The 14044-nt window shown below is 46.6% G+C and overlaps 1 protein-coding gene across 4 annotated transcripts; it reads right to left on the bottom strand.

Annotated features, from left to right (window-relative positions):
- Positions 1-263: 263 nt before the first annotated feature.
- On the bottom strand, positions 264-8879 carry PDP2 (pyruvate dehydrogenase phosphatase catalytic subunit 2). 4 transcript variants are annotated; one of them, XM_079760063.1, is made up of 2 exons: positions 8771-8879; positions 264-6470 (listed from the first exon to the last, which is right to left on the bottom strand). In XM_079760063.1, exon 2 carries the CDS (start codon positions 6413-6415, stop codon positions 4823-4825), a length of 1593 nt encoding a protein of 530 aa, XP_079616189.1. In that variant the 5' UTR covers positions 6416-6470; positions 8771-8879; the 3' UTR covers positions 264-4822. The 4 variants fall into 4 exon arrangements, with proteins under 4 accessions (XP_079616189.1, XP_079616190.1, XP_079616191.1 ...); XM_079760064.1 differs by having other exon boundaries at positions 8788-8869; XM_079760065.1 differs by having other exon boundaries at positions 8767-8863.
- Positions 8880-14044: the final 5165 nt, after the last annotated feature.

Below are 14044 nucleotides of genomic sequence, written 5' to 3' on the forward strand. Positions count from 1 at the left end.
TAAAATTTGTTTTCCATTTTTATCATGTTCCAAAATGATGGGATATTGAAACATGTATGTTAAGTATATCTAGCTTCTTTGCAGTGCTTCTCTGCCCCATCCCCAACCACCCTGGGCCAAGACTGGGCAATGTTTTGTGAATTACTATCCCTTTCTGAGAGCCCAGCATCGGGAGGAGTGCATGCGCTGTAGACTTTCCTCAAATGCGCCCTGTTAAATATTAATGACTAATATTCATACCATTAATAACTAATAATAATGTATTTGCATTTTAAGAAGTACCCATTGGAGCTGTCCTGATGAGCTGTATCCCTATAGAGGCAATGAAATATAGCTGTTAGTGGGGGTGAGATGGAGTGGGGTGCTTAACTCTACCTAGGTACCTGTCTAGATTTTCCCCCAAAGCTGGCTCTGCATTTAAGATTAACATACATTTAAGATTTTTAAAAATATAATCAATAATTTTTATTGATTTCAGAGAGGAAGGAGAGGAAGAGAGAGATAGAAACATCAATTATGAGAATCATTGATTGGCTGCCTCCTGCACGCCCCCCACTGGGGATCAAGCCCACAACCCAGGCATGTGCCCTTGACCGGAATCGAACCTGGGACCCTTCAGTCTGCAGGCCGACGCTCTATCCACTGAGCCAAATCAGCTAGGGCCACTTAAGATTTAACAAGCTGAGTTAAATAATATGAAATGCCAGCAGACAGGCCTTGGCACTGAGTGTATGAAGACGCTCACAACAAAAGCCTTTACTTTTCCTTCTTTTCAGGTCCCCACATGGTTAATACTAAATGAGGACTTCCTGTGTGGTCGGCAGCCAAAAAGTTTGCAGAGAACACTTCTCTTTTGGGTAGATTCTTCCTCCCCACCCCCTAGTGGATTCTTGAACAGACTAAAATCTTCCATGGCCAGAAACAAAGGCTGGCCTCATCTAATGCCCTAAGGACCTAAGAAAATTAATATTCCAACCAAAGGAAACTGAATTTCATTTTGCCTTTTTTATTTACAAGTTTAAATATCTCTAATGGTTAGAAAATACAAACATTGGTATTCAGCTTAAATACAAATGTCACTAGATATTAAAGGACTTGGTTAATAATTTTTCCAAATGCTTAAGAAATATTTCCCAGGAGGCAGGTTAAACGTTAGGTGCTCGAGGCGCAAAGAACAGAGCCTCGGCCTGTTCAGATGGTCGCACAGTCCCACTCAGTGACGCACATGGCAGCAGGACAAGCAGAGCCACCAGCCTTTGTGCCCCAGCTCCAAAGCTACACGGGGGCTTTTCCTGTCCTGGGAGAGTCACATTCTGGGACAAATAAACCACTTTAAAGAAGAAACTAGATTGGCTCAGTTCCAGGACATTCTGGTGTAACCTGGGAAGTTAAGGCTCCCCCAAATTGTCATCAAGGGCTGATGGATAAGAGTCAAGTCAGCCAGACTCATGCTAGACACGTTTTCTTGTTCCATACCTTATTCTCTTCTTTAACTCATGTGGACTGTTTATATTTCACTTATGTGTAAAAGGTGCCAGCCAAATCAATTGTGTCTAACCCAAACTTGACCCAGTATGCCCAGTATTAGGGATCTTTTAGCCCGATCATACTTTTGGGTGAAATGTCTCTATGTTAACATACCTCAAAGTTAAACATTTTCATTATAATAAATTAGCTTTAATGTTACAATTAATATCTCAGAAAACTGAATCTAAGTATCTTGACCTCGCATACTAATTTGAACTTAAAACTAATACCATCTTCCCTATCCATTTTGACCAATCCCCAGAATCAGTAGAGATGTATTTTATTTACATGTAAAATATCTAATTAGGCCACTTATTTACCAGTTTCTTACCTAAAATAACGAATATGTAATTTAAAGCACCAAAGCGTACTTTATTCCAAAGTCACAACCAAAATACTAAATGTTCAGTCTTACCTTTTAATTCATTTTAGCAGTCTCAGAACTGAAATCTTTATAAAAGGAATGATAAATGCGTTGGAAGACCTGACAAGTACCATCAACCCCGATGTCAAGCAGGAGCCCATGTGCTTCAGGAAGGTCAATGACAGCAGAACTGTGGGCAGGGAGGCACACCCTGGGGTTAAACCAGGAGGCACCCCTTGGAGCATTCAGAGAGAAGTGACAAGAGCCCAGCCGGCATGGCACAGTGGTTGAGCATCGACCTATGAGCCAGGAGGTCATGGTTCGATCCCCAGTGTGGGGAGTGCAGAAGGCTGCCAATTAGTGATTCTATTTCATCATTGATGTTTCTTCTCTCCCTCTCCCTTCCTCTCTAAAATCAACAAAAATATATTAAAAAATAAAAGTCAATCTTTACCTTAAAAAAAAAAAAAGAGCTAATAAGAGTTCACAGTGGAAAAGGCAGACAATACACTGTCCTTTTTTCTCTCAATATACCAATTAGAAAGCAGGAAATCTATTAGGCAGAGAAAAAAACATACGCTTGGAGAAACAGCTGGGATGTCTATATTCTCTTGGCCGTCTCACAAGTTACTGAATCGGATACATTTATGACCATGCTGGCTCCAAAACATGATTCATGCTCTGTAATCCAAGTAAATGCTCCAAGAGTGCACCGGGGTTTAGTGGGCGTGAAGAGCAAAGGTTGTCAGACAAGCATCCTTTGGCTCTAGCAACATACCTTCAGGTGAGCAGAGTGGCAGTGATTCACGTTTTACTTCTGAGTTAAGATCTAGATTAGAAGGAATACTAATGGCTTCAGAATAAAAGAACCAAGCTTAAGCACTCAAAAGCAAACTTCTTAAAATGAAGTCCTATTGCTAACCAGTTGCACTGAAAACCTACAGGGAAACATCCCCAAGCTAGAAGTATACCAACACTGGAATGAATGTCTCTGGGACATGGACAAACATGAGGAAGTCAATCCTAGTTATTTGCTTGTCCCCAGGCTAGAAGTATACCAACACTTGAATGAATGTCTCTGGAACATGGACAAACATGAGCAAGTCAATCCTAGTTATTTGCTTTTCTTTCGGTGCATGGCACGAGGGGGTGAGATGAGGAGAGGGATCAACTAATATAGTACAGGAGGATAAAAATGTCAGTTTTGTGGGATTTTATTTGTGTATCCATTTAGGGACACATTTCCTGTTGTTTAAATGCCACCATAATCCATCACATGAAACTCATCTCCCAAAAAAGGATCAACATGGTTTCATTTTCCAACCGACACAAGTCTGTGCAGCCCACAGAAGCCATTACAGGTTATATTTATTTTTGCCCCCACTCCTATTCTATATATGGTTCAGTTCCTGAGGAGAAGCAACGTGATTTATCCCACATTCTAGGGGCAAGTGTCCCATCTGACAAATCTCCCTCTGCCCCCTCTCCACTGCCTTGGGATGCACATGGGAGCCTTGGTTAGTGACTGCTCTCAGGTCCTTCCTGTTTCACCTCTCCAGATTCAGGCTGAATCTTAAGTCTATAATCCACTGCAGTAAACCAGTCCTGCCTAATCTGCTGACACAAGGAGAGCACATTTTCTCCTTCCCTGCAACCATGTGAAATGGAAGCATTCTTTGCAATTAGAAGCAGCAGGATGAGGGAGCTCAGCATAGAAAAGACAGGAATTAACAGAAGAATGTTTGAGAGGTATAACCAGAATGGCTAACTGCTATGACTAAACCCACAGAGGCTTAAACCCTGGAGACAATATTAATGCAGGAAAGGCCAGGAGTTAAGGCTTACCAGTGGTCGGCAAACTGCGGCTCTCGAGCCACATGCGGCTTGTGAGCTGCAGTTTGCCACTCTGTTGACTAATGAGTTTGCCGACCACTGGCTTAGACAGAAGTTACCTCCTAGTATGTCTCAAAATTTCAGGGGATAGGCTCCAGTGGAAGATACCAAAAGCCATAAAGTAAATTCCGCTGGTCCAGAGGCCTAGCTCCTCTCACCCTCAGCTGGAAACCAAGACAGGTCATTCCAAGCATGCTGACAGTAGGCCTGTTGGCAAGTTTGAGGACTCAGTTTTAAAATAAACTAAAATAGGACTAGAATGCAGCACTACAAAGTGTTTTCACAAGTATAATCATGAGAAAGGTTAGAATATTGCATAGAAAAAGTGTTCTGTAATACCCTTTGTAAACCTAGGTCTTAGTAATTAAAACAATCAAACAAACAAAACCTCCCTTCATAGTCTAGAAGTCCATGATTATGAATTGAGGAAAATGATCAAGTTTGCAGTTTTGCAGCAAAACCTCAGAAGATCCTGAAGTTCTTCATGTTTAGAATTGTGATTAAATTTACTACTTGGAGCCCAGCCAGGGTTGCTCAATGGTTGAGCATCAACCCATGAACCAAGAGGTCCTGGGTTCGATTGCTGGTCAGGGTACATGCCTGGGTTGCAGGCTTGAGGTGTGCTGGAGGCAGCCAATTGATGTTTCTTATCGATGTTTCTATCCTTCTTCTTTTCCCTCTCTCTAAAATAAATAAAAACATATTTTTAAAAAAAATGTTTACCATTTGGAGGGTCAAGCTGACACAGTTTAACAACAGTTTCTTTATAAAAGGACCTGGCTACATGAGCCCAAGCAAATTTTATGTCTCCATGCTCTGCCCTCTCTGCTTAGAAGAGGTGACCAAAACACCCAGGGACATGAAATCACTGCTATTGTTTTTAAACTTAGGCTGCTTGTTTTCTTTTCTTCTCACATTAGGCTATTATTAAGCAAACTACACCAACTGCCCTTTTAACAGGTTTGAATAGCCAGTTTAAGAATAAGTGAAAATACCTTAGAACATTTAAATTAACCTTGGCAATAGGATGAGAAATTCTTAACCTCTCTTATCAAATGCGTCAATTGAGTCTGAGTTAAAATACACCACAGTGACGGTGATATCATCCCTGTACATTCTCGCCAAGTCCTCTGGCAGCGTCAGCATCGCGGTCAGCCGCTCGGGATCCATCTCCCCATACTCATTGCTCCCTATGGCATGTCTGATCAAACGTGTGGCAGCATTTTGGTCGGCAACGTGAAGCCCCTGGGCTTTCCTCTGCAGCAGCAGGCTTTGCATGAGCCCCAGGTTGGCTGGTCTCTGGGCCAGGTCTGGCTTGTGCCGACCTGCTTCACTTAGGTGCTCCACCACCAGCCTCACCACATCCTCATTGTCCAGTACGTCCCACAGGCCGTCTGACGCCAGCACAAGGAACTTATCCTGGGGCCTCAGCCTGTGGTATGTGATCTCAGGCTCAGCAGTCAGGTAGGGTGGAGTGTAGTAGTGTTGGGGGGTGAACTGGTAAATGTTGAGGGCCTCGGTGTCAAAGCCCCGCTCCAGGACATTGCGCTGCAGCTCTTTACTCCACTTCAGCTGGACATCCCCGAATGCCCTGCAGGGCATGAGGATGCCCAGCAGCCTGTCGTCCATGATGATCGTCCTGTCTTCTGACTCAGGATGCTCCCTCTTCAGCCGTGACAGCTCAGCCTGGTTCCAGGCATTGTGGTCGCAGGTCAGGGGCAGACAAGACCACATGCCATTGTCCTCCTGGACACCAAGGATGGCCCGGCAGTCACCAGCATTTGCCACATGCAAGTGAACCCCATCCACATGGGCCATGCAAGCTGTTGCCCCAGAGAAAGCAACCTGGAGTGAAAGGTTCCTTGTCATCTCGTCTTCCAAAGGGGCCTGGATTTCCAGGGAGATGTCAGAATCGAGTCTCTGGAAGGAGTACATTAATGCTTCCTTAATGTTCAGTCCCATTTCCATGTGCAGGTCAAGCAGCTCCTGCCAGTAGACCCGGAGGTGATCAAGGTGCACTGACGTGACATCCTTGTAGATACTGTCCCCTGGGTGCTTGAGCCACTGCAGGATGGGCAGCATGGGCTTCATGCTTTCCATCGCTCCCTCCATCTGCTCCAAGGTCTGCTGAGACATCAGCGACACTGCCACGTAGTAGAAGAGCCTCTCGCTTACTGCTTGAGCACATGCATGGCCACCATGTCCGTCAAAGACACCAAACATCAGCCCGTTGGTCTGCAGGCAGGAGGCCACACCTCGCCGGTCCTCCACTGGGGAATTGGCAGCCAGCTGGTTGCTCTCAAACCGCAACACCGAATTTGGAACTCCGCTGACGGGGTCAAGAATCTTGTGGGCTGACTCACCGGCTCGCAACACTTCATTTACTTGCTCAGGGCTGAGCTGCAGGTGGAAATCGTCTTCCTCTGTCGATGTGTGTCTGTAGGCTTTCGGCAGAGCAAAGCCACCAGATGGGGCATTGTTTTTTAGGGTGGTTGGTACCCAGGAAAAGAGCGTCCTTTTTGATTTATTCCTACTTGAGACACACCTTGAATATAAATGCCTGCCCCCTTGTAATGTGGCAATGCTATTCCTTGCAGAATTTAAGATCCAGTAGGACACAGGACTTGACATTCTGAAGCTATACCAGCAAATGTGTTCCTTCAGCAAAAGGTGTTTTTTTTAAAACCTGGAAATTTAAAGAGTTTCAAATTTAATTTCTCAATAATGACTTCTGAAAACATTTAATTTGCTACTATCCTGAGCAAAAGTGATTTAAGATAAATTATTTAAGAGTTCACTAAACTCAAAATACCTAAGCAAGTCTCTCTACTTCCCATTATAGCACATAAACACATCCCAGAAAATGTGAAAAACAGGGTTTGTATACACTCTCCACTCCTACAGAGCCACTGTGGGCTTCCCCACAGAGCTCACTCATTCCTCACAGCTGACCCAGGGATCTCCATTTCCTCTCCTTCCCAAATCCTTTCCCTTGCTAGAGCCCAGTGCCTAGCTCCCGTGTTCACTCCTCCCAGCAGACTACACATTTATTTAAATATCTGCTTTCCCACTAGTCTGTAAGCTCCATGAATTCAGGAACTATGGCTGCCCTGTACCTGGCATACAACAAGCCTTTAAATATTGGCTAAATGTGGATTTTTTTTTTTTGGGGGGGGGGGTAATTCTCACCCAAGGATATTTTTCCATTGATTTTTAAAAATATATATTTTTATTGATTTCAGAGAGGAAGGGAGAGGGAGAGATAGAAACATCAATGATGAGAGAGAATCATTGATCAGTTGCCTCCTGCACACCCCCTACTGGGGATCAAGTCCACAACCCAGGCATGTGCCCTTGACTGAAATTGAACCATGGATCCTTCAGTCCACAGGTCAACGCTCTATCCACTGAGCCAAATCGGCTAGGGCTCCATTGATTTTTAGAGAGAGTGGAAGGGAGGGAGAAGGGGCAGAGAAAAAGAGAGCGAGAGAAACATCGATGTGAGAGAGACACATTGATTGGTTGCCTCCCCCACATGCGCTGACTGGGGTTGTGGAACCTGTAACCTAGGCACATGCCCCTGACGGGAATCAAACTCAGAACCCTTCAGTCCACAGGCCTACATTCTATCCACTGAGCCAAACCGGCTAAGGCTACATGTGGATTTTTAACAGGTCCAATTGCACTCTAGGCATAACACTAGCTGTCTAGCATCAGACACACTGCCTGAGCTCCAGTGGTCCATTGGTGGGATGGGAATACTAGTTAGTCTCTTAAGGTTTTGTGAGGACTTATGAAATATGACCCTTCTGCTCCAAAAAAAAGGTAGTTATTACTTTTATCATTAGGTGTATTCTTCTCCAGTCATTCTGCACACATTTTTATATAGTTGTAACCACAACTTTTAATCCCAGTTTTCCTGTTAAGAACATTTTGTCCGTATTACAGTTCACGGATGTGTAATATTACATTTTGACATAAACAATCACAATTTACTTAACTATTGCCTATTGTTGGAAATATGAAGGTCATTTCCACTGCTATTATAAAACACCAAACTGTCCTGCCCTATGCATCAACCTACTTAGGTTTCATCCTACTTACTTCTCAAGCGAGCTATTAGTAGGTCAAAGGCTGTAGATGCATATTGCCAAACTAATTTCCACAAGGTTCACATCTGCCTCTGCAAAGGCATGAAGGAAACAGTTTCCTAGCGCCTTCAACCGCCTTTGGTGGTATTTTTCTCTTGGACGACAACAACAAAAGCTGCTTTATTTTCTATTTCCTCGGGTGACCCAGGAGAAAGACGCGTGTCCCACGTGTTTTCGTATTTCGCTTATGAATCCTGCCCTCCCCAAGTTTGTCTGTTGGGGTATCCGAAGAGCTCGCAGAACTGAGGATCGTTCTCCTCCCCCCAGCCCACCTTGCTGAACTTGGGGCAGGAGCGGAGGGTCTGGGTGAACAGAGGGTGCCTGCCCCCTCCCCCCGCCCCGGGCCCGCCAGAGAAGCCAGGCAGCGAGGCCCCACGCAAGGCTGTCTGCCGCAGCCCCGATCCCTAAAAGAAGCAAACAGGTCCCAAGTTCAAGTCTCTGACCCACGGTTTCATAGATAAGCGCGCAGCCTCCTGAGTCGACCCAGCCCAGATCTCCCTCAAAACCGGGCGCGGCCATATCGCTGAGCCTTAGCTTCCCAGCCGGTAAAATAAGAAGATTCAGACGAGACGCCCTGCTCTCAGGGCTGCTCCGGGGGTTAAAAGTAGCTAGCTCGTGTCCTGGTACGCAGCAAGGGTCCCAGGCTAGCCGCGAACCCACGTGGCGGGTGGCGCGAGTGGGACGACCGCGGCTGCGTCCCGCCCCCTCACCTCACCTAATCTGACCTCCCATCACCCGAGACCATGCCGCGAGCGCGGGAGGCCCAGACGCCCGCGAGGCCCGGTGGGGTGAGAAGCGTCCGGAACCCGCGCACGTCCCCTTCCCAACCACGGACCTTCGCGCTGCTCTCACCAGCTTGAGCCACCGCCGCGGGATCCGTCCCGCCCGTGCCGCCCCTGCGCACAGCGCCGCGCCTGCCGCCACCCCGGCCTCCTCTGAACGCCGCTGGTGCAACTCCAGAAGGAAGCGTCCTCTCGCCTGCCCTTATTGGTTCAGCTGAGGAGGCGGACCCTTAACGGACAGTGGAATTGCCCAATGGCTGAGGAGGGCGAGGGGGCGGGCAGAAGGGGCGGACCTAGAGGATCCGGTTCCTCCCCACCCGCCAAGCCCGGCTCCGACCCAAAGTGGGTTGAGAGCAGGTCAATGGGTCCATTCAGTCATTTGGCTCGGCGCCCCAATACGTGACCTCCCCGACTATGCACACCCCAAACCGGGAACCTTTCCAATTCCTTTCTGTTGTTAGTGATACCCTACGGCTTCCTCTCCATTGCTGTGCGGGCCAGTCCAGACCCCTCGCCCAAGCACCACACACTTACATTCAACCACCTGGACACCCCCACCCCCACCCCCGTTGGAGGCCCCTTTGTGCCCCAAACACAACTGGCCCCAAAGTCACCTTCCTGCCAAACCAGCTCTTTCCCTCCTCCCCTCGCCCAGAAATGGTCCCATCATCTGCCCAAAGACCCAAGCCAGAAGCCTGGGAGTCATCTCCACTCCTCCCTCCACTGCGCCCCCCCCCCCCCCCCCCCCCGCGCGCTCAGTTATCTGTTAATTTTATTTCCTACATATTTCCCCAACCCAAACATTTGCCTCCAGCTACTCTACCACCCTATTCCAAGCCTCTCATCTGGTCTCCGAAATTCCAATTTTAACTTGGCTTTAGCCATCCTTCCTCTACAGAGCAGGCCCTTCTAGAACTCAGATTATTGTCCCAAAGTCTTCACTGACTCCCCACTGACCTCTGGGCCTTGAACTGACAATTACATTGGCCGGACCACCTACAGTTCCCACAAATGGTTAGTGTTTGCAAGGTTGAGAAAAGCTATCAGATATTCATTCCTTCAGTCCTTTCCATTGTGTGGTTTCGGGATTCACCTTCGTCCTTATAAACTTTAATAGAACTCCTCTACGGGCCCTAGCTGGTTTTGCTCAGTGGATAGAGCGTTGGCCCTCTGACTAAAGGGTCCCGGGTTTAATTCTGGTCAAGGGAACATACCTTGGTTGCAGGCTCAATCCCCATCTCTGGTGGGGGCCCCTGTGGGAGGCAACCAATCGATGTATCTCTCTCACATCAATGTTTCTCTCTGTGTGTTTCTCCCCCTCCCTTCCACTTTCTCTAAAAATCAATGGAAAAATATCCTCAGCTGAGGATTAACAAAACAACAAGAAAGAAAGAAAGAAAGAAAGAAAGAAAGAAAGAAAGAAAGAAAGAAAGAAAGAAAGAAAGAAAGAAAGAAACTCTTCTACTAACTGGTAAGTCAAATGCAACCCACCCTGGGACCAGAAAAGTCCACTGAGAACCTTGAGAACGTGGTCTTCCAGAAGGAAGACACGCTGGCTTACCTGGGGAGCCTGGCCAGCCCACCCAGACCCAGACCCAAGGATGTGCCTGCCATAAAACTGCTTTCATCAGACTTGCCCCTCATATGATATTTATACCGCCACTCACCCTTAGCCCTTTCTGGAAGTACTACCAGTAAGTCAGAATTTCCAACATCTTCCTAGATCTGGAGGGAGGGCTGTTTCAGACTCAAACTAAAATAACTGTAAGATCCCGGCTGGCATAGCTTAATGGTTGAGCAACAACCTATGAACCAGGAGGTCACGGTTCAATTACCGGTCAGGGCACATGCCTGGGTTGTGAGCTGGATCCCCAGTGTGGGGTGTGCAGGAGGCTGCCAATCAAGGATTCTCTCTCATCATTGATGTTTCTATCTCTCTCTCCCGCTCCCTTCCTCTCTGAAATCAATAAAAACATATTTAAAAATAACTAGAAGGGATTATAAATAAGTGGGTGTATCAACATAAGAATGTACAAATCTGTAGAGAATTTTTATGAGTTTATTTGACGCACAACTGACGACATATGCCAGGGAACAAAATCTGAAATGCTCCAGAGAATAACCGTTTTGCAACTTCTTTTGTGCATTTGAAATTAATGAGGGAACATAAGGAAGATTTCATGAGGGTGGGAGAAAGCAAGGATTAGATGATTATGTGCTTGCTTTAGGGTGGTTATGCCCAATTATGAATTTATGATTTATTACAGCACCCCCTTTCCATCCACAGGTGCAAAGTGTTTTTTTTTTGTATAGATAGTTCATTTGGGGTTACAGAGGGTTGTCCCTCAGGACTGGGGCAGCACAGTTTAATTACTCAATCTGTGAGCATTTATGGGTACCTACAATGTGTCAGGCTCTGGGCCATCTACAAGAGACACACAGATGGCTGCCCCTCCCACACTTTCCTGAGAAAAATTACCTCACTCCACTAAATCTGAAACCACAGAATTTTTCTAGCTTACCACACACACATCCATTTCCAAAGTAAAAATGCACCCTTGGGGATTTTGTGTGTACTGGAACTTCTGTTTAAAGGCTATAACCAGATCAGTCACCCAGTATATATTGGCCATCTCAAGAACCCCATCTTGTCTCCCAACGCTTCTTTGAGTCAAGCTCTTATAAGAAAAAAAAATTAAGAAAAAGGACTTATTTCTCCCTTGAGAAAGGGAAAGCAGCAGATCAGATGCCATTTTTTTCTGAGAAAAATTTTTAAATGGGCAGCCTCACTCAAAACCAAACCGATGTGAATTAAAATGAGATGCTGATTTTTGTCCATCAACCAAGACACGATTAATACTGTTGGTGAGTGGGCATTGTCATCTTGGCAGGTGGGAGAGTGAATTGGGGCTACCCAATGGACAGATCTTTGATCCACTAATTCTACTTCTTTTAATTTATCCTCAACAGAGAATCAAAGGTAAGCATTGCAAATTTTCTACCAGCAGCATACATGTACGTTGATCCATCTGGCATAGCTTATGTAATTAGAGCCACTTGGAAAGGGCAATTGTGTGGGCCTTGTAGTTGTCATTTGTACTCCAGGTTGCCAATGACTCATATTCTATCTTGAAAGTAAGTTTGGAGAGGAGTAGAACAGTTCTGGGGGTCTGGTGTTGGAGAAGAGGAGGCAAGAGGAAGTTGGGAGACAGCCCTGGAGCCCCCAGAAGTGCGGGCACATAGTAGGCTCGATAGCAAACAAAGGCTATCATGGCATGGCCTGTGCTGCCCTGGGGACTTCTGCGTGCCCAATGGCTTCTCCAAGCCCCTCCTGGAGAGGCCCCACTCCAAGAGGGTGGGGTGCCCCTTTCAGGTCCAGGTGCAACTCCAAGAGGGGCCTGCAGACACCCTGGGCTGGATGCAGGGGTTGGGGCCTGGAGTGCCAGAGCCTTGGCCTGAGCAGCGGCCCCCAGCGCCTAACAGGATGCTCTGGGAGAGGCTGAAAAGGCCTGGAAGGAGAGGCCTGGCCAGGGTAGAACATCAGATGGAAAAACCAGATTGCAACAAAGAGAGGGCCTTTTGATACTAACGACAATTATTTATCTGTGTATTTCTCCTCCTCCTCCTTTGTCTTTGTGCTTGCCTCTTGATGAGCATTTTAGCATGATTGCAAGCAAAGTTTAGTAGGACACGTGCCAGCAGTTAACAATGCTTCTCCCTGGGTCGTGAAACTCTGTAGGAACTTACACATTCTTTACTTTCCCAGTTTCTTTAAAAAAAAAAAAATTAACATGCAGCATGTTTTTAACAATCAGGAAAACTTCTAATAATGTCTGTGGACTGTGGGCTGTCCTAGGGCAGGGGAGGCAGCTGGGAAGAGGGCAGGGCCTCCAGAGTGCTATTTTATTTTATTATTTTATTTTTCTTCACCAAGGATATTTTTTCCATTTTTAGAGAGAGTAGAAGGGAGGGGAAGAGACAGAGAGAAACATGGATGTGAGAGAGAGACACCCTATTGGTTGCCTCCCGCATGGGTGGGGGTAAAGCCTGCAACCAAGACACGTGGCCTTGACCACAATCAAACCCAGGACACTGAGCCCAACTGGCTAGGGCCATAGGAGAAATCAGGGAAGGCTCCTCTGATAAGATAGGCTTATCTTTGGAGAGAGATCTGAAAGAAGTTAGAGCGTGACACTGGTAGTATCTGGGAGAGAGCGTGTTCACAAAAGAAAACAGCAAGGACAAAGGTCCTGGCCTTGTGGACCAAGGGAAGGGCTTGGATTTTATGACCAGGGCTGCCTGTCCCATCATAAACCCTTGGGCCAAAGCTGGAAAGACATGAGAGAGCATCGGGAACAGGATTCCAGAAAATGTTCTGAGAGAAAAGGGCACCTTCCCACTACCCACCACTGGAAGAGGTTCACACTGAACAATGGCTTAGTCAGGGCAGCGAAAAATCATGCAGTAAAAGGAATTCATCCATCTTGACTGCAGCAGTGCCAAACGTCTCACCATGAACCTCCTTTTTGCTATACAATCTAGTCACATCTGGCAGATCCTATGCCCTTCGGGAGATACCTTTGAAGAGCAAAATAAAGTCTAGGAGATCAGAACTGACTCCCCCAGGTTCCCCACGAGATCACTTTAAGCTTGTGGCTGAGAGGGCTGTAGGCCCTGCTCTCTGGACTCACAGCCCAGCCACTGTCCTAGTGAAACCAGACAACCAATGGGCCTGGGATGCCTGTCACTATTTGAGCCATTTAAGCAGAGACAGCGTTGAATCATACATGAACATTTATTCCAATGATGCCGGCAGTATGGGAGAGCAGCAGACCATCCACGAAAACCTGCTCTGCACCCCCTACCCATAAGCCAGCTGCTTATATTGGGTAGGACAAAGATTACATGGGGAAGTAGGCAAAAGGAATAAGAACGTGTATGAAACATGGGTATCACAGGCGTGAGAAGGTAGGCAGAAAGAATAAGAATGAGTATAACAGCCCAGGTTACAGGCAATGCAGGCGGGACTCCATTGTTTGGGCAACGAGGTTGCTAATCTTTCCATGATAAATAGGATGGGAACGGGCCGCATTCCAAAGCCAACTCCCAGGTGCTGGGGTGCACAACTCCCTGCCAGGTGAGGATGCGCTTTCTTTACTCAGAACAAAACAATCCCGGTTAACAGAGCATGATTAATATTTCTTGTAACTATAGCTGGTATCCAACATTCTATTTCTGCCCCCAACACTAGAAGCTTCTTAGCCACCTTTAATAGCCTGAGGGGTCAGTTTGGGCTTCTCCAAATCCAGAGAGAGAGAACTCCTGTA

Source organism: Cnephaeus nilssonii (genome assembly GCF_951640355.1).
Source record: "Cnephaeus nilssonii genome assembly, chromosome: 20".
Lineage (NCBI taxonomy): Eukaryota > Metazoa > Chordata > Mammalia > Chiroptera > Vespertilionidae > Cnephaeus > Cnephaeus nilssonii.

What these genes read in the sequence shown, in the direction of transcription:
- PDP2 (XM_079760063.1), bottom strand. Translation starts at nt 6,415, where the DNA reads ATGTCAAGTCCTGTGTCCTACTGGATCTTAAATTCTGCAAGGAATAGC.